A 21,377-nucleotide genomic window follows, 5' to 3' on the forward strand; every position below is an offset into this window, starting at 1 on the left:
TTTAATTTTTTTGGCAGATACAAAATTAGCCATGTATTTGACTATTAGACCATCGCTCTTCTATATATGATATAGCCTTTTCCACTAGTCACTAGGTAAGGTCTATATATAACCGTATGTGTCTTGGATTAGGTGATGGAAGGGATCTGCTGTAATACTGAGAGAGACTCTCCCCTCTACTCTAATTACATCATGCATTCATTGAACACAAAATCATGGATTTGAAGTAAATGTGCTGTCCTCAAAGGTGTCAGGATGGCAGCCCTGGAGAGTGAAGTCTTCTGCCACTTGACAGCTTGGGTAGCAAGAGTGAAAGCTAACTCCCCTTCCTCCAGCCCTGGCTGCTACTAGCATGCCTCAATCCTTGTCCAGCTAGCTGCATTCATGGCATGGAAGAGTTCATTCAGCCTCCGGTTGCCTGTTGAATCCTTGGCTCTTCTGTACTGTGACTGTCAGGAAGGGAGACCAGTTAATACCAACTGTGGGGGGATTTTTTTATTTATTTATGTATGTTTGCGAAGCTGATATGTAAGGAATTTGTTGGAGACCCTCCATCCCTAAACTCACTTTGTAGAGATCACCAATACAGCCTTCTGGGACGATGATTTTCAGCCCATCCTCTGCAATGAATTCCACATGGGCTTCTCACAGGCAGTCTCCTTTGCCTGAAATGGGGCTCGGCTGGGCGCCTTGTTGCAGGATTTGGTCCTGCAAATCTGCAGATATCCACAGACCAAGTCTGGGGATCGCAGATTGGATGTGGATAGACATTTTGCGGGTCTCTCCCTATTGGATTGGAACTTATAGCTATCGCTACTCTATTATTATTATTATTTATTTATTTATTATTTTATTTTATTTTATTTTTTATTTTAAATTCACTCTTTTTTCCTTGTGGGGAAGGCTCTAAATTTCCAAGTATTTTTGATTGAAAACAAAACTCTTCTCTCATTTAATTTCTTTCCCCTCCCCTTTTCCATCCCCTGTCCCAGTGGGAAAAAGAAAGGACGGAGGAAGGGAGAAGTCTGTGGAAGAATTAAGAAGGAAGCCATGGGTTTTTTCATTTCATTCCAAATATTTTCCAGAAAATATAACGTTTTTTCAACCAGTTATACTGACAACCATCAAACTGAGCGCAGCAATTTAGAGGCTTCACCTCATATTGCGATACTTCTCGCCTTTGTGTTTTCTGTCGATGGCCAAACCTTTTTCAGAATTGCTTTTCTAGGGCAAGAAAATGCCTCCATAACGTAGGCAGAGTTCTGCTCTTGAAACTGGTGTTCATTTAAGCCACTCTGAAGCCTTTCTCTTGGTCTGCAGATGGGTCAATTTTATTTGCTTGTTTGTGTGCCTGAGAAGAGACCAGCTTAATGCAAGGAACTCGATAGAATAATGAAATTACTGATGAATAGCTTGCTCTGGCAGTTACTTTCATAGCAGGTAGCGCTGCACGGAATTAGTACTCTGGCAGAGAAATGCTGTCCCTACCCATTGGAGTGATGAAAAGATGAGCACCTGAACTCTTCACAGAATAACTGACCGTGAAACATTACAAACCTCGTCAATTATTTGTTGTAAAATGGGGCTTACGTGCTCAAGCGTTCTGATTGGCTAATTGCGGGCTGTGCAGCTATGGGGCAGCAGTCGCAGCGGGTGACACCATCAAACCAAACAGACTTCTCTCGAGGCAGGGCTTTTGGAGTGACCTTTATTTAAAATAAACAAATAAATAAATAAAGTGGCTTAAATAAGAATCTTGGTTGTTTTAGTATATCCGCAGTCAGGGACACACTTGAGTGTGCAGAGTTAACCCACAGCCGCATTGTGTTGGCTTGGGGGATTGAGAATGAGCAAAGGAGCCATTCGCTTCTTGGTCACTAGAGTAGATATGGTCTGGATGAGTAGAGATGGAACATTCAAGTTCCTCCTCCTTGTGTACAAGGCCTTGCATAATCTCAGCCCTGCCTACATCTCTGCTCCCCCCTGCTCTAACTTGTTATGTTTTCCCCATTGGTTATTATGATTTGTATTGCGGTAGCACCCAGGAGCCCCAGTCATGGGCCCGACCACATTGTGCTAGGTGCTGTACAAATTCAGTACAGAAAGATAGTTTGTGCACCAGAGAGCTTACAATCTGAGTAGTTGCATCTCTCTCTCTCTCCCTTTCCAACTCTTGACGTGATACCTTCTATCCGGCCGACTCCATGTGTTCCATATCTGGATCATTCTCGTTGGCCAACCTCTACATCCCCTCCCCCACCATCTCTGCAGGCTCCCTCCCTTGAACCTGTGTCGTGTCTTGTGTTTGTCTTATTTAAGCAAGTTCCAATGGCTAGGCTAATTTAGACTGAAAACAAAGGTGCAGTTTTTTAACAGTGTGGGTAATTAATCATTGGAACAATTTACCAAGGATTGTGGGGGACTATCCATCATTGGTAATTTTTAAATCAAGTTTTGACGATGTTCTAAAAGTTCTGTTGTAGTCAAACAGGAATTAATTCAGGGAAGCTCTCTGGTCCATGTCATAGAGGATGTCAGACAGATGAAATCTAAAATCTATCCATAGATTATCAGGCCAGAAGGGACTTAAAGACTCCATCTGATGGAGGATCCCCTTCATTCATGTGTAAACTGTTCTAATGGTTGTGATCAGGTGTTCTGGCATGTGTATCTCTTGATTCGCAACAATCAGAGGCACTTACGGAGGAAGAAAAATCCAAACTCTTATCAACCTCAGTGAAATAATTTGGTTTCAGCTGAGGCTGAAGATGTGGTACATAAGAACAGAAGAGGGTCCATACTGCGTCAGACCAAAGGTCCATCTAGCCCAGTATTCTGTCTTCCGACAGTGGCCAATGTCGGTGCCCCAGAAGGAATCACGGGTAATCACCAAGTGATCCATCCCCTGTCACCCATTCCCAGCTTCTGGTGCAAGGGAGAGATCTTATTTTGCATAAACCCCTCATTCATCCATCTTTATCAACCAATGGCAAATTATTGCCCCTTTATCTTTTCATCTCCTGTGCCCTGCATTTCTACTTGGGAAGTCCTCAGAACTGAATGCTTCATCTGACTATTGCATCAGTGTCCATATGGGACAGGTCTCCCAGATAGTAGCCAGTCTCTAAGAACATGGGTTCCATTCTCAAGGTCCAGGCAGCACTACATGAGACAGTGTGCAATGATGCTGAATGTGAGTGAAAGATGGACGGGGTGGATGGGAAGTAATGCCTGTCTCCAGAGTTCCCCCCGAGAGCTCAGTTAACATCTGGGAGAGCCGGTTCGATTTACAATAGTGCTGCATCATGGTGCTAGTCTGAAAACCCTCACTGCCACGGGTGCTACGTTCTCAGTTCCATTGGGGCAGGCACTGGAGTGCCTCCTCCAGGATGCAGGCAAAGCCGTGTGCTTCCTGTGCTTGCAGTCTTCTCCCGACGCAGAGACGGGCAGGCGCTGAGCATCGGAGATGGCAGTCTGCCCTTTAGTACATGTTCTCCTCAGTGCTGCTGGACTTTAACAGTTCTATTGTAAATGGAATCTCTCTGCATTATTTATTACCAGGCTTTGCTTTTGAGGCTGTAAGCTAAGTTAAGGGCTACAGCAAGCTGAAAGCTTACTGAAAAGAGACTTAAATGTGTATATTTGCTCTGTGTGTGAATACATGTTGGCAAAAGTCATAGACACAACAGTAAGCTAGCTTTCTATTTAGGTATATGTATATATTGATTCCAGTGTGTTATATATAAGAAGAATTAATTACTGATTAACTGTTCAAAGCAAGAATCTGTGAAAAAAGCCAGCTTGGGAAAATTTTACCTCCTTTTAGTATTTACTTGTTTTACAAGAGTTTTGAGTTACTTTAGAAGACTCTGATCCTTCAAAACCTGCATGTGAGTGACTGTGAGTAGTAACATGAGGCGATCTAGTAAGTAAAGTTATTGTTTCAGTGCTGGCAGAATCTTTCCGTTCTTTGTGTGTCTGAGTGGAACATATATGTGTGAAAGTAAAGTGTGCAGAGTAGTGGCTTTAGTTTTACTCTAGTGTCTTGTTTGAAGCTCACACATTTTATTGACTAGTAAAGAACAATACCAGAGAAAAACATACGAGTGTAAATAACAATAGCTAAGGAAAATCAAAACATTAAACGTCTACTGCAATAAGGAGAAAAGATGGCTATGTATCCTCCCTAGATTATATTGCTGAGAGGCAATGCATATGATTTGATTTTTGTCCTTTTTAAAATTGTGCTGTTGCCATATTTCAGTGTTGCTAAATTAGTTTTTGTTTCTGCTGAGACATTAAGTGCCTCAGCTTGTGTTATGAGAAACTGCAGAAATAAATTTTGCTTTCCCCCTTCTGCCATATAGTGGGCCAGATCCTTGGCTAATCTAAATCAGCATAGTTAATAGTTACGTTGATTCACACTGGCTGAGGATCTAGCCCAGTAAATTTAAGCCCTAAGAAGAGGCCAGAAGACAATAAAATGTTGGAAATTGCATTTTGTACTTCATGAACTGGCAATGTCAGGTGTCGGCTGTGTCTGTGATTTTAGTTTGATCTGACAGCTAGGAGAACATTTGTAATGACCGTGTTGGGACATGTAGGTTGTCTGACTCTGCTATGCTGCCTAAACGCTAAGATGGGATGGAGGGGAAACCATATGCTGAAGAGTCAAGTTTACTGAAAAGGGGTTTCCAGCTGGGTTTGCTCCTCAGTGTTTGTTTAAAAAAATTAAAGTCAATTAAAAATCTTAACTTCTCTCTGGCTCTTTTCATTTTTAAATGTGATTAAATGATTTGTTCATTTGTTTTCAGTTGAAACCTTCTGCAATGACGATAATTCTGCAACCCTTAGTTTGAGTGTTGTTAACACGGTTCAGAGCATGGGAACCTAATGTGTCAGACCTGCCGTCCATCTAGTCCAGAATACTGTCTCCAACAGCAGTTGGTACCAGATACTTCAGAGGAAGATGCAGTTATGGAATCATTTGCTTATGGGGAGTTACCTCCTAAATCCTGTTAGAGTTTGGTTTATGCTGTGAAGCTTGGGTCTTATCATTTAAAAAAAAAATCTGTCTAATGTAACTCTGGCTGTTCTCTGTCCATTTAAATGGCCAGTCATATTTTGAAATCTGCTAAGCTCTTTGGCTCCAGTGTTAATTTGTGGAGTCAGTTCCATAGACGGAGTGGGTGTGTGTGTGTATGTGTGAGTGATTTTTATGTAGTATTTCTTTTTATTGACTTAAAACATGCTGCTTTTTCAGCCATGTTGGAGTCAAGGGAGCCGCTCCCTTATGATGAGACATCACAGAATCAGGCCCATGTTTGTTTGTAACCCAGTTGTGGCATCATTTTGCAGGTGCACAAGAGCCAGACCATGAAACTGACTGCTCTGTTTATGTTGTTCAAGCACAGTGTAGTGGATAAAATAGGCAAGAAGTAAATGGTGATGAGTAAAGGAGACTTTTCAGAGTCTTTCAGTTTCAGCTGTGGGTACTAATACTGATTGAGGTTTCCCTGCACAGGTATGAATCCTGCCAACTACACTTAATTTTTTACTTAGTTCTTGCCCCAAAGAGATTAGAATCTATCTTTTCATTATATAGAGCCTAGCACAATGTGGTCCTGCTCCTTGTCCATTGGTGCTACCACAATAAGATTAAATACATTCCGTTAATAGGATGCATGTTTTAAAGCTGTCATTATCCTTCTAATAGAACACTTCCCAGAATTCCAGTGCCAGCTGCCATTGTCAAGAACATGAGTGGAAGCGGCTCTTTTCTTGTTTACCTCCATCACAAAACTGGTCATGTCCATCCAAACGTGTGTATGCTGATGTGATTCCTGCAGCTGCAGTGCTATCATGAAGCTCTAGTCCATGAGCTATAGTATTAGAAATTGGAAATGAATATTTACACTGCCATAAATATTTACTCTGCTGCCACATAGGGCTGGCTGGCAGATGACATCCAATCTGTTAGCTTTATCTATTTACCCTTTTTCATTCACTGTTGTGGCTCTTGAATTAGGAGTGACAACATGTAAGAGGAAGTGCTTTAAAAATACTACCCTCCTCGCCCCAAAATACAACCATTTTGGAAAAGTTTTAATCCTTCCTGTTTCAGAGCTTAAACCAACCTCTGACTAATGGGGGTCAGGAGGAAATTTCCTGGTACAGGCTGCTCAATATCTGCAGGGTTTCTTGCATCTTTCTCTGAATCGTCTGACACTGACCACTGTCAGAAGCAGGGTATAGGCCTGGATGGGCCACTGGTCTGATCCACTCTGGCACTTCCTACGTTCCCATGTGTATTGTGGGGAGAGGAGTGAAGTCTCATTTAGAACCTCTGGGCTGGGGAAAGCAAGTCAGAACCGTCACTGAAATATTGCTCTCCATTCAGAGCTCCTTTCATGTTGCATGGGACTCTCCCTAGCAAAGGCTGCAGCGATGTTTGCTACATTAAGGAAAATGTAAGCAACCGGGTTAACCGGTGACCGTTGTGTTTTACGTGGCTGTGCGCAGGGTTAGGGAATGGGTCTGATGAAATAGCGGCTCGGGCCATAGTGTATTTTGCAAGCAGAGTCCGGATGTTACAGAACCTGGACAGCGTAGATCTAGCCCGGATTCAGGACGCTGCAGTTGCTAAGGGCTGGTCCCGTATGCAGAGTACAATGAATTCAGTTACTGTGCACGCTACAGTATTGTTATAAAACGTGGCTTTTGCCCAAGTCTTCATGGTTATCACTGTGCTGCACTTCCTAGTGAGAGAGGGGACAGACCTCAGACCCTCTTTCTCCAAAAGCACAGACTTGATCTGGGTTTAGCTACTGGCAGATCTGTTAAGTGTAGGGTACCTGTGTCACAAGAGTTAAGTGATTGCAATGCCATCCAGTAGGGGGCACTGGGGAGCCCACACATGCCATCAAGTTCATCCTGGTAGCTGGCACATTGTAGAAGAGCCGTCATGGTTAAGCCTACTTCAACGTATGATCACCTGATTTCAAGGATTTGTAACCTGAAAAATGGAGGGGGGGAGCCTCTAATGTCTTATTTTTTATCATTTTTAATTGTGGTAGTGGGGGGTGGGGGGTTGGCTAGATTGTGTCATGTAGACAGTGCCCTGAGAAGGGGTGGGTGCACCCCCCATCTCAAGCCTTCCCAGTGCATAGTGGGACTATGCAGACCAGCGGGAGCCTGTTGACTTGCACCATCCTTTCTCATGCTCCCCATGTCATGCCTTGCCAGCTCTGCACTGTTTTTGGCGTGATGTGCACCAGCACCCCGGGGAGCACTAGGCGGGAGAAGCCCCTGACTTTCCCTGAGTTCAGGGACTTTCCTTTGCCCTTGCATGGGACATGTGCTCCTGTTTCCCCCGAGGGCTCAAGTTTGCATGAGAAAGTATGGATTTCTTCTTGAGCACAGCACTGGCAGGCACACTCAAGAAGGCCTGTTGACAACACAGCCCTGAGGGCTCTCAAAGTATTAGTGTGGGTTTCACTCAAACATGCGTTCCTCTGTATTTATTGATGCCCGGGGGCCAAAGGGATAAAGAGAATTGTAACCATAAGTCTTCAAAGGAGAAATGCAACATTTGATAGTCTTGTAACATAGACTTTAGATCAAGTCTTGGTGATCAAACCCAAAATGAACTAACTCAGACTTAAAACAGATTATTGGGTATGAGCAAAACCTCTTGTGGTTCCTTGATCTATTCCCATGTCTGCCAGCTATTCTCATCTGTTTCCAACCTAAACAAAGTTCCTGGTTATTTCTGATGAAGGTGTATTGCCTTGTAGATCGTCAGCTCTTGAGAAATTAATTTTTGCGTCCAATAAGCAATTTTCTGTTAGCTGTGTCCATAAGAAGCAGAAGCTCATCTTGGGTCGGAATCATGAATGTGGAATTGTTTCAGTAGATTAGTTTGTTATAGAACCGTATCAGCTTTTTCTGTTGTCGTTTATTGTGTTTCTTCAGCTACTATAAGTTTGGGAGGATGTAGATTTTTGAAGCCATTGTTGGTTGTTCATGGTATTGATCTCTGAGCTAGGGCCACACTGGCATAACCAGATTGATTAAATCTTGTTTGTCCTCCAATGACCTTTTGTAGTGTTTGGAACACAGAATCTCTGACCTTGAATATGCTTCGTTAACATGATAGCTCGTAGCATCAACAGGTTTTATACCTGTAACAATTACATTGCTACAGCCTTTTTAATTGACCAATTTTCCCAAATCGTTCAGATGGCATTTACTCATGATTAAAATTAAAAGTGTTCTGTAGAGAAAATTATGTACCCACACTTCGCCTGCTGAATAACCGCCTCTGTGAAGGAAAGGGAATATGATCTAGTGGCCAGGCAGGGGAATTGAGAGTCAGGGCAGCTTATGGATCTCCCACTGTGGACTTGTACTCAGTTTGCAATTTGTAAAATGGATTAATGTCGCCTGCTTTTCCAAGGATCACAGGTATTCGCCCCTGCCCAGAATACCAGCACCAGGTTTATGCATCACATAAGCCAAGTCCACAAACAAGTGCAATTTAACAGTGCATGGGGATGAATTTTGCTCACAGGGGTTGCACATGTGCTCTGTGATTGGTATTTGCAAAGCAAACCTAGCCACAAATGCTAGGTGCTGTAGAAATGCAAAGTTCTGTTATTTATCTTTGTTAACAAGTTTTTTATGAAAGGGTCAGATTTACTCCACCGCTCTGGATTATAGGGCTATCCTCACTCTTATTCGTAAGATAGGCCATGTACAAAAATATTCCCCTTCGGGTAAATCTGATTGACTGCTGCAGTTCCATAAAGATACAAACTCTATCTTGCAGGGACAGAACAGGTTCTACTAAGCGTTTGGGTTCCAAGGCTAGGCCAATTGAATTGTAACTGGCTTTAATGAATGCTACTGTCATTCTTTACCTGTGGCTGGTCGGCACTCAGAAGTGCTAATAACTTTACTGATTTGGAAAAGAGCAAGGAGAAATCAAAGCCATGATTTCCAGTTTGAAATCCTCAGTAACCAGCATAAATAAGGGCAAACAAACCAGCATCAATGGAAGAAGCCAGACTTGTTTTGTAGAGCTCAGGAATCTCAACAGTGATCAGTCAAACTCAGCTTGATCATAGGATAACAAGGTAGCACAGTTTTTGTTTTGCACTGCATTTCCCTGCAAACAGTAGGGCTGCCAACTGCCTCATCGCACAAACCCAAACTCCCTTGCCCAGCCCCCGCGCACTCCATCCTCCCTCCCTCCATCGTTTGCTTTCCCCCACCCTAGCTCACTTTCACCAGGCTGGGGCAGGAGGTTGGGGTGCAGGAGAAGGTGTAGGGTGTTGGCTCTGGGAGGGCAGGAGGTGAGGGGTATGACATGGGGTGGGGGGTGCTTACCTCAGGTGTCTCCGGAAAGCGACCGGCGCATCCCTCTGGCAGCGGCTCATAGGCGGGGAGGTCAGGGGGTCTCCGTGTGCTGGCCCCAGGCACCGCCCCCGCTGCTCCCATTGGCCGCAGTTCCAATGGGAGCTGCGGAGTCAGTACTCGGGGCGGGGCAGTGTGCAGAGACCCCCTACCCCCACCCCCGAGAGCCAAAGGGACGTGCTGGCAGCTTCCGGGAGCAGCTTGGAGCCAAGGCAGGTATCTGCTCTGCCAGACTTTTAGCGCTCACAATCTCCCGGTTTGACCGCATTATCTCCAGGAGATAGAGCGTGATTCTGGGAGACTCCCGGCGAAACCAGGAGGGTTGGCAGCCCCAGCAAATGGTGAGGCTGGAATTCAGCTCTGATGTAAACAGGAGCAATTCCACTAACGCCAGCAGGAGTTGTACCCCTTCATAGCAAGGGGTGAATTTGCCTCCCCAGGCTTGTCTTCACTGCAGCGGTTCGCTTTAGTGAGGCTGGCCGCACTACGAAGTAGTGCCAGGGCTACGCAGAATGATCGGACGAGCAGCTGATGAGTTGCAAATCAAGCTGCTGCATCCCACTGCATTGCTAGCTGGAGCATCAGCCTGTGCCACGGATGGGCCAGCTAGCTTCAGTTCAAAGTGTTGGAGACTTGTGTGTGTGTGTGTGTGTGTGTGTGTGGACAGGAGCAGGGGCCAACCTCGAGTTCTACCTCAAACTAGCATTACAGTGATTACAAGTCCCGTGTTTCACAAAGCTTGAGTGTTCGGTAATAGAGTCTGCAAGGTTTAAAATAACACCAAAGGGAAAGTGAAGTAGACTAAGGAGAATTTCCATGTCTCTCAACCTTTGTTTCCTCCTACATTGGTCGAGGCTTCTAGGCATTAATGTAATGATACTAATAATCAAATAGCCTGCTTTGCCAATCACCTGTATACCTGGCCTACTCTAAGGGCATGTCTACACTACAGTCACTGCAGCTGTGCCACTGAAGTACTGTCGTGTAGACGCTTCAGACGTCAACTGAAGGATTTTTTCCATTGATCTAGGTAATCACCCCCACCCCTCCACCCACTCACACCCTGCAGTGCTGCAGTCATAGTAGCTAGGTCGATAGAAACATTCTTCTGTTGAGCTACCCCCCGTCTCTCCGGAGAGGTTACGCTGACTTAACTATGGCACTCAAGAATGTGAATTTTTCTCCCCCTGAATGATGTAGCTAGCGCGAGCTAAATGTAAGTGTCGCCCAGGCCTCAATGAGTGCAAAGCTAGTCTGCCTCGTGATGACTCAGGCTTGTTTTATGGTCTGTATGTGATGAGTGCAGCTCTAATGGTGCAAGTGTATTTCCAACCTGAACAAAAATCATTCTCCAGCAAGTGTTTGAAAATGAACAACCTCCATGTTGGCTCTGCTCGGAGGAGATCCATATCAGCGGTGATGTTGGTGTAGAATTATAAAGTCTGCTACAATAACCTGTTTGTCTTCTCTCTCGCCAGCCCAGAACTGCAGCTACGTCTTTCAAGGCCCAAACGGGACGATACAAAGTCCAGGATTTCCGTACGGATATCCAAATTATGCAAACTGTACGTGGACCATCACGGCTGAGGAGCAGAACAGAATACAGCTTGTGTTCCAGTCCTTTGCCTTAGAGGAAGATTTTGATGTATTATCAGTCTATGACGGACTGCCTCAGCCGGGGAATCTGAGAACAAGGTAAAGTGTGTGCTATAACAATTGATGGCCTTTATAAGCATGTTCAAGATTTCTGCCACTGGGATTAAAATACTTAGGTTGGAGGCTCGCACTGAATTAGGAGCTTATTTGTGAGAGAGATTCTCTTAACTGTTTTGATTTCTTACGTTTGATAAGATCCTAAATACTGCTGAGAGTGCCTGACAAACATGGCTTATCAATATATCCTAGACATCTGGAGAATTTAATTTAGAAAATGGAGCTAGAAGAGAGGAGGTCTGACATGAGGAAGATTTTCCCTTAAACCCAAAGCTTTACTATCTTAGAGAGACACAGGGTGGCCTTGTGGTTAAGGCATTGGACCAGGACGCAGGAGAGCTGGGGTTAATTCCTGGCTGTGCCACAGATTCTGTGTGTGACTTTGGGTAAATCACTTAAGCTCTCTGCATCAGTTTCCCCCTTCTGTACACTGGGGATAATAGTCCATTGATTCTGTAATGTCTGTTTAAATTGTAAATATTTTGGGGCTGAGAACTGTCACAGATAATGTGTTTGTACGATGCCTAGTGCAATGGCGCTTTTGTCTCAATTGAGACCGCGACGTGCTGTCCTAATATTATGAATAATAAGTTAAACAGAGATGCTGATAATTAAAAATGGGTGTGCGAGAGAGAGAGAGAGAGAGAGAGAGAGACAGATATGTCGACTGGATCTTATGATTCAGAGACAAGACCCTAGATTTATTCCTAGGTTGTTGATTATGATGATAGGTTCAAAGGCTTCTTATTTCAGGTTTTAACCAATAAAACTGAATTTTGGTGTTGGCATTGCACAGTGAATTCAGTGACATGAAGTGGCTGCTTTGTGAGGAACTTGGACTAAAGGCTGTGATCTTGGGCGGGGAGAGTGCTCAAAGATTTTGTTTTATTTCATTTTAAGCCACTTGTTCACTGTGTGACTTAGGACAAGTTCTCTTGATGTCTCAGTTAACCCATCTGGAAAATCTGGGTTAGAGAAACAGAAACATTAAAGAAAACACTCTGTTGTATACAGTGGAGTTCAGGTGGGTGGATAAATTATGTCTTCACCTTGCAGCTATGCTAGAGAATTGTCTTGATTATGGGATTTCATCATTTCATCAGTGTTGATAAATGCAAAGTAATGCACATTGGAAGACATAATCCCAACTATACATATAAAATGATGGAGTCTAAATTAGCTGATACCATGCAAGAAAGAGATCTTGGAGTCATTGTGGATAGTTTTCTGAAAACATCCACTCAATGTGCAGCGGAAGTCAAAAAAGGAAACAGAATGTGGGGAATCCTTAAGAAAGGGATAGATAAGAAGACAGAAAATATCATGTTGCCTCTATATAAATCCATGGTATGCCCACATCTTGAATATTGCATGCAGATGTGGTCGCCCCATCTCAAAAAGATATATTAGACTTGGAAAAGGTTCAGAAAAGGGCAACAAAAATGATTAGGGATATCAAGTGGCTGCCATATGAGGAGAGATTGATAAGATTGGGACTTTTCAGCTTGGAAAAGAGACGACTAAGAGGGGATATGATAGAGGTCTATAAAATCATTACTGGTGAGAAAGTAAATAAGGAAGTGTTATTTACTCCTTCTCATAACACAAAAACTAGGGGCCAACCAAATGAAATGAAAAGGCAGCCGGTTTAAAACAAACAAAAGGAAGTATTTTTTCACACAACACGCAGTCAGCCTGCGGAACTCTCTGTGAGAGGATGTTGTGAAGGCCAAGACGATAACAGTTCAAAAAAGAACTAGGTAAGTTCATAGAGGATAGGTCCATCAATGGCTATTAGCCAGGATGGGGAGGGATGGTGTCCCTAGCCTCTGTTTGCCAGAAGCTGGAAATGGGTGACAGGGGATGGATCACTTGATGATTGCCTGTTCTGTTAATTTCCTCTGAAGCACCTGGCATTGGCCACTGTCAGAAGAGAGGATGCTGGGCTAGATGGACCTTTGGTCTGGCCCAGTATGGCTGTTTTCTTGCTCTTATTTAATCAAGAGGCAGAACATTACTTTGTTCTTGGTAATGTATAAAGGAGACCCACGTATGATCAGTTGAGGCTCAACTTCTTGTGAGGCAAGCTTTGCAGTGGTGGAGAGTCAATGCTGTGATTTGCCTCATCCCAAGTGGCCCCTGGGCAAATTACTGCATTCACCAGCATTGGCATAAACTACCTTTGCTCTCTGGAAGTCAGTGGGAGGTTCTGCTGAGGATGCAGAATCCATTAATGAGCTTAGATTGAAGGAAGGAGTCATGGTGGAGTGAATCAGTAAGGTTACTGTAGATAGATCACAACCAGGTATTCCTGTTCACTGCTAATTACTGCCAAGCACAATGGCGAGGAAATCTGAGTGTAAGCCATCAGTGCTAACAAACCTCTGGGATTCACAGTGCTTGGATGCTATGGTGGTTAGAGTTGTAAAGGGTACCTGGACTGATGGATATCATTAGAGGGTGAACAAATTCCCTAGTAAAAACATTTTAAGTTTTTTTGAACTGTAGTTTGAATTTACATAAACCTTTTTTTTTAAATGAGCAGACTTTCTGTGGTTTTGCTGAGTGTTAGGAATATTTTGAGTGACTGGCACATTTTTACTTGATAGTCCTGTTTTTGAGTGAAAAATCTCTTTATTGTAAAAAAAAATCACTGTTTAATTCAAAGGGTGAAAAAATAATTTTCTTATTAGGGAAACTAGTGAATAATCCGACTTTCCTGTGCTTCATTGTGAACTGATTACTTCATGAGAAGCAAAATATCCGGCTTTGAAATGGCCTGGAGGGCAGTTGTGTGTTTAAACGAACAAAAAAGTTGTATGGCAAATCAGCAAATTTTGCATCAAAAATACAAATGGGGGAGATTTTCAATGGCAAAAAGCACAGCGAGGTTCCCAGCTCCCAGTGGCTTTCAATGGCAGTTGGTTGCCTTTGGAAATCTGGGTATTACAAATGTTAGAGCACTCACATAAAAGCATGTTTGCATTCTTTCTTACACTGTAAATTCGTTGAGACAGGGAGAGTCTCTTTTTGTTCTGTGTTTTGTACAGCACCTGGCACAATGAGGTGCTGGTCCACGATGGACTCTTCTAGGTATTACCACAGTTCAAATCATCATCATCATCATTCTGAAATGTGACTGCAAAAATAGCTTAGCAGAGGGTTCTACGTAGATTGTCTCCGTGACCCCAGATTAAATTTGCTCAGTTGATAAATTTCTAGTTTACCAGCCCTGCAAGCTCATTCTGGGATCTGAGAAATTGATGGGCTCTTCCCTCCTTATGCCTCATCAGTCGCCAACTGTGTCGCAGTATAGCTAGGGTTTATTGCCACCTGCAAAATAAAAAGTGAGTGTGAATTTCACCCTCTAATTTTTAGCTGTCATTTGTTTCCATGTCTACAATTGTGGAGCCACCCATAATAAAACTTCTGAAGCCAGCATGATGGGCATTTAGTGTGAGATTTTCAAAAGCATCAAAAGGGTTTAGGAGCTCAAGTCCCGCTGAAAGTCCTAAATGACTTTGGTGTTTCTCAGATTGCCCCATAGTTACAGAATGGCTCTTGAAATCAGAATTTGCTGTTTCTTGGCTGTTCAACATCTGTCTTTGTTCAGCTAATATTTTGTGCATCAATCTTTCCTTATTAAACTTTGCAGCTGTTGCCAGCGCTCAGTTTTCTTCTTTTTCTAGGATATCAATTTTATGTTTTTCCTCGGTCTGCTTTCCAAATGTACTCCATTCATCATCTAAGTGCTACGCTAGGAGATGGATGAACTGTACTTCATTTATCAAAGTTCATCAGTAAGCTGGCCAAAATAAGTGATAGGCAAGTGCAACGGGAGGGAAAAAACCTGCCTCTGTGAAGAGAATGTAGCTGTTCCATTCGCCATAATGGTGGCCATCAGTAAAATAGTTAACAGATGGACAATAATCTTCTCTTTTGGCCCTCCGGGTGTCCATTTGATTTTCACCTTAATAAACAAGAATCCCTTTTAAATGGAAGGAATTATAGTCTTCCTCTCAGTAGGCCAAATTCTGCGCTTGGTTGGCTGTGCATTGATTCTTTCAAATTCAACACAAATCAGATACGTGAGAATAGTGGTTCAAAGGGGGGGATTGGATGAATATTTGTATTGTAGCCATGTAGGGACACTGGCTTGTTTAGTGTGTCATTCTTCGCTCAACTTCTTGGTGCGGAAGAATGAGCTTGGTGGAAATTAATGTATTCCCTATTGGTGAAATTCACTGTTGTGCAGGAGGAACTTTACAAGGCCCTAATATTGCATTTAATCTCTGTATTACTGAGAATTTCCCCTGCTCTTTCTGCTGTGGGGCTTTGTGCGTCACGTCTAAGTGAATTTCTGAGAGGGAGTTAGTAATTCTATTCTTTGTGTTAGCAAACACCCTATTGTGTTGCGGTTTAATGTGGTATGAAAGTTCCCTAATACAATAAGAGTAAACTTAATTCAATGAGACACTTGCTAATAAACTGCTTTACTGTATGTTGGGAAATTTGCATCATGTGTTTGTGATGAGAACATGAGTATAAATGCATCTCCGTGTCTTCTTAATTTAGACCATCTAGAGCGGCTGTTGTCCTTATATAGCAATCAAGGAAGAATTGTGATATCAGCAGAGATGACTCTTGGGGAGGGGTTGAGTCCTTATTTACTCCTGTAACATCTCATGAATGTGACCTTCTCAGATTCCTTCCTCTCCCAACACCTTACATATCTCCAGGGCTCATCTTCAGAGGGAATGTGGCAATAGAATCTCCTTCTTCTTTGGGTCTAGGCAATGCTGATAGCAAGAGATCACTTTCTTCCCTGACCAGAGTGAGAGGGTAGCATGTTTTCAATAATTCAGATTAAACGCTCCAGATCTTCTCTCGGATGTATGTGGGTAGCTCCCACTGGCTTCAGTGAGACTTGTCTGTGCATCATCAGGCCAGACAAAACTCTCCTCCATTCTCCAAGAGCCAAATGTGTTATGCTGGTCTTCTTAGGTCCCAGTCCTACGGGGCACTAAGTGCTCTAACTCCCTCTGAAATCGTCGGGATGGGTAAGAGGAATACATTTGGGGTTTTCTAATTTAAAGCTGCTCTTGTCCCAGTTCCCCAGTCATGCTTTGGTGAATGTATCCTTGTTAAAGGGATGCTCCCGTCATCTTAGTTTGCAACGATTCATTTCTCACAGCTCTGTTCTGTGGGGCTATGCAGGAATGCAACTGAATCTGAGTAATAACTTGGAGCTATTTACGGGGCTGAAGTAATCAAGGGGAGTTGAGGGAACTTAGCACTTTCTAGGAACTGGCTGTCTGCACATGGAATCCCTAGGCTGAAGCTTCCTCTTTTGCCGCAGTGTTTTCTGGTGCATCCATCCGTGTAACGTTTTCTAAAGAATTTTCACTGGTGCTAATAATTTCCAATGACTTTCCAAATTTAAGAGTCCAAAATTGGGCAGCAGAATTCCTTATTTTAAGTCTCAGGTGGCACTTTGCTACCTAGGGCATGTATTTGCACATGTAAGTGTCTCATTAGATGGCCATTTTACAAACTACACTTGAAAGCTGAGCCAATAGGGAACAATGTGCAGGTGTAAGAAGATTTGGCAAGCTGGTTTGATGACAGCCAAAAATTCTAAAATATACCAGTAAGAATGCTTGTTGTATTAATTTAGATGGACTATATGGGCTAAAGGTGTTAGCATAACTCAGTCATTAAAGGAGGTTTGGGGTTTAATATCTAGAGACTTTAGCTTGTTTAATCTTATGGTGAACATACTATTAAAATTATTTTAACCTTTCATTAAAGATAAAGAAGAGAAGGAAAAACAGTAAAAATATTAAGGGAGGCTTTTATTTTAACAGTTTTTTAGAGAGTTTTTAGAAAGAAAAATTCCCTTGTTTGACCATTTTTTGGAGTGTTAAAGATGGTAATAATTGTTTTTTTGGGGGGGAAGAGAAGTTACCTGAGAGAGGCCAGAGTTGCTGTTTGGTTTGGTTCTTTTTAGATGGTGTCTGGGATTTAGCAGGAGCCAATCAAGGGGCTGTGTCTGTTGGGTTCCCCCCCCCCCTTTTTTTTTTGCCTGGGATGGTTAGGACACCTTTTAGGATTAGACAAAGAAGGGCCAGTGTTTAGGAGATTGTGCATAGCAGTTGTGATGGCGAAACTTGCTTTAGGAATTGAGGGTTAGTAAAAAAATTTTTAAGGAATTTAAACAGGGAGTGATGAGTGGAATAGCTTATTTGTATTATTTTGTGTACTAATTAGGCTTACCTTTTGCTATATTTATTTTGATTTTATATTTTCTTAATCATGATTTTTAGATAGTTTTTGAGCTCCATTAGGTTTTTTTGTTTGGAAAAATTTAGTTTGTGATTTTGTATTTTTATTGTAGGCTATTGTGATATTTTATTAATTTAAATTCATTATTTATAATTAGGATACATTTGTAGGCTTAATTATTATAATACATTTTAATGGACAAATTACACCTAGGGTTGGATATTGGTTCATAAAATTACAAAAAACCCTCACCTTTATTTTAGTTTTAAGCATTTAGAGGAAAGGAGGAAAAATATTTGGTTATATGAAGACTTATGCATTTTTTATTTTAAAGTTGGAATTTATAAATTTCATTTGACTAGACGTTATAAAATACTTAACTTTATTAAGATCTAAAGAGGTAAGAACTTGCAACTTATTTGTTGCTAAAAAAATTTAAAACTGCTTTAGTTACATGTTTTGTAAAATGTTGAAGAACAAATTGGCATTTATTACTCTTGGTTGTATTCTTAGGATGGATTTTTTTTTTTCTGCTTACACAGGTAAAGCCATATTTCTACATCAACTATGAAAATTTGCTGCAACAGTGGTTAAGATTACTTACTTGGAGGAAAAAAAACTAGTTTTGATAGCATTTTACCTAAATGTGTTGCTTCCTTGAAAAAGAAGCAACAAAATTACGTCTTTTTGAAATTACTCTTGCATTGATGAGCGATTTGCAACACTCAAAGTGGTAAAAATGCAAAGGCATTTTTAGTCTGTCAGACCTTGCCCACCTGTTTTACCACTAACACTTGTTAGGGCAATGTGGCTGTTTTGGCCACTTAGCCCAATTGCTTGTCTGCCAATGTGCTACCTTTTGACTATGTATTTAACCTGTTAGGCCCCATGATGGGATGCTGAAATGTTGTATTAATTTAGATAGACTATATGAGCCAAAGGTGTTAGTATAATCCAATTACTATCTAATATTGAACAATGCTAACCAGGGTCAGGGGTTTGGCGTACAGAGACTTTAGCCTGCTTAGTCTCATGGCAAAATACTATTAATTTTTTTTAACTTTTTGTTCAAGATAAAGAAAAGAAAGAACAACAGTTAAAGCATTTGAAAAGTAAAATATTAAGCGAGGCTTTTATTTTACCAACGTCCCTTGTCCCTTTCCCTTTATTTGGAGAGAGATTTTAGAACTAAAAAGCTCGTGTCTGACAGTCTCTTAGATCGTATCAAAGATGGCGATAACTGTCCTTTTTGGCAAAAGAGAAGAAGTTAGTTGAGATGGGCTGGAAGTGCTAGGGTTGTTAACATCTGGCCCCATTTTATTCCAGATGGTATTTGGAAATGAGATGGAGGTGGTAGAGGTGGCGATGTTACCTGGCTCTTTCTCTTTGTTGCTGGGCAGTCATGATGGTGAAGCTCATTCCAGTAGCTAGTTTTTCTTCCAAAGTCTCTTTCTTTAAGGACCTCAAAAGGGAAAGATGGGCAGAATAGTTCATGCCCTTATTATTTTGTCCAGGGCCTAGTTTTCGACACACCAATTTTGGTTTACTGATGTTTTGGTTGTACACTTGTCTTGTTTACCAAGCGTGATTTTAATATGAGATATATCAGGAGGTCATTTTGTTTGGACTAATTCAGTTTGTCTCCCTTTTATACCTTTTCCCATTAACATTTGTTGTTCTAGGTTATTGCCACATTTTATGAACTTACTGCCTACAGTTAAATATACAATCAGTATATATTTGTTGGCCCGATTATTACAACATGTCCTGATGTAGATGCCATTCTTTCAGTTTTTAGAAATTCATTTAATTGTGTTTCACATTTTCCTGAGTTAAAATAAGTCATTAAGTAACTTGTTTTTTGTAATTAGGCATAAGTAATCTATCTAAGGCTAAGCCTACTACCATAAAATCTTACTCTTTTTTTTGTTACTGCTTTTACTGTTCTGATAAACTAATGTTTTAAAATATTTGACCATTTTTTACATTATTTGACAATATTTGGCTGGTCAACTGACCAAGTAGATTTGGACCAGTGAAATGCCCAATGCCCTTCGAGAGAGAATTGTGTAGCAGATAATATAACTTGTACTAAGCTACAATTAAGAGTTTATGGGCCAGATCCTCTGCTGGTATGAATTAGCATAACTTAGTTGACTGACTTCAGTGGAAATACGATGATTTATACTAGCTGCAGATCTGGTGCTATGGGTGTAGCATTATCAGAAATGGGTTCTAATTGTACAGTTCATACCACACATGATGTCTGAACTTCCAAAGTCTAGGGGTGCTTGATTCTTGGGTTTATTTCAGGTCCTTCTTTTCAGTGTTCCAGGTTCTAGGACCTTACTATTAGATGGATCAGAAGGCTCTTCGGTTGGATGTTACCGTGATAAATTTTGCTTGGTTCGTTAGTTGTAAGACTTGCCAGTAAAATATAAGCTGATCCCATTTTCCTCAGGACTGGAGAACGAAGGTTCCCACTTGGTCATACTGAGAACTGCTTCTTAAGAGGACAGTTTTTAATTAAAAGTTGCCACGTTATTTGTCCTATAGTAGCGTCTAGGTGGCACGTCTTAGATCCAGGTCCCTTTGTGCAGCTTAGATCCATCTTAGTCCAGCTTTGTCCAGCTTAGATCCAGGTCCCTTTGTGCAGTGCCCGGCACAAACACATAGTGAGGAAAATGGGAAACTGGCACGGAGAAGAGAAGGGACTTGCCCAAGGTCACATGGTAGTAACCCAGTGACAGAGCTGGGAATAAATGCCAGCCTTCAGAATAAGGAGGACTGGAGTAGAATAGATCCCATGTCTCCTAGCTCCCATTCTTGTGACCTATGTACTGGCCATCTTGATGTTGGCGAAGTGGCATCGTATAACTCTGGAGTGAGGAATGTGGTGCCTTAAGTGTTTGGAAAGAGCTCAGCGTAATATGGGTGCAACTGGAACCTAGACAATGATGATGACAGTAAGTGAAAATCCTGTCGTTCGAGAACACGGACTGTTTAATATCAGTTCAAGCAATCAAGAAAACATTGTTTCTGTTTAAACATTAAACATTTTCTTTAAATATTTAAACAGAAACATTTTCTTCTGATTGTTCAGCCAGTAAAAGTAACTTGCCAAGAGGTCTTTTAAGGCAAGCTGCAGTGCTCATGTTAGTGTACTTTATTTTTAATAGGCTGTTGTGATAAGTGCCCGTTGGATAAATTTATGCATATTCAAGGGTTTAAACCATATGTTGCTGTTGTCTTTTATCTAGATTACAGTAGTGCATGGAGGCTGCAGTTTAGATCAGGGCCTCATAGCACTAGGTGTTATATTAATTCTTTGTAAGACACAATCTCATTATTTTAAATAGTACAAGATTTTACACTCTAGATAGATGAGAGACAAAGAGCATAAGGGGAAAGACCAGCACAGAGAAGGGAGAATTCTTCTGCCAGATTTTCATGGTTCTGTGTCCGGAGTTCCCAAGATAGAGAGCCCATTGTGCTAGGTGCTGTATAAATACATAGTATGAAACAGTGCTTGGCTTGAATAATTTACAGTCTAGATCAAGGATGAGAGGGGAAACTGAGTTACGGAGAAGGGAAGTGACATGCCTAAGATCGCACTGGTCAGTGACTGATCCAGGAATAGAACCCATGTCGCTGGACTCCCAGTCCAGCAACCTATCTGCTAAATTGTGCTTCCTCTTAGAGCAAGTTAGCTGTACTGAGCAGAGTTCCAAGGCACAATACCATGGGGCTATATCCTTATGTGGTAAAAGTGAAGGGTACTCTGTGCCCTTATAGTACCTTCCCAGAAGATCATTAAGGGCTATGTAGATATTAATGATTTGAGACTCTGATATCTGACGTGAATATTGTGTTAAATTTAGAACCCACTGAGTCTTCGCTGCATGGTTATTTTGAGTTTAACTCCTCGCAAGTTAACTTAGCTCAGAGAGAGTGTTCACACT

General features: G+C 41.8%; 1 protein-coding gene across 4 annotated transcripts in view; it reads left to right on the forward strand.

Moving 5' to 3' along the window:
* The window catches only part of CSMD2 (CUB and Sushi multiple domains 2), a 549,151-nt gene that overhangs the window by 37,338 nt on the left and 490,436 nt on the right, over window positions 1-21,377 (forward strand). For all 4 annotated transcript variants that reach the window (XM_048825804.2, XM_075121410.1, XM_048825805.2 and 1 more), the window contains exon 2: window positions 10,896-11,112. In XM_048825804.2, coding sequence (XP_048681761.2) covers window positions 10,896-11,112 — 217 coding nt within the window. The remainder of the gene's footprint in view (window positions 1-10,895; window positions 11,113-21,377) is intronic.

Source organism: Caretta caretta, chromosome 19, assembly GCF_965140235.1.
Source record: "Caretta caretta isolate rCarCar2 chromosome 19, rCarCar1.hap1, whole genome shotgun sequence".
Taxonomy (NCBI): Eukaryota; Metazoa; Chordata; order Testudines; family Cheloniidae; genus Caretta; species Caretta caretta.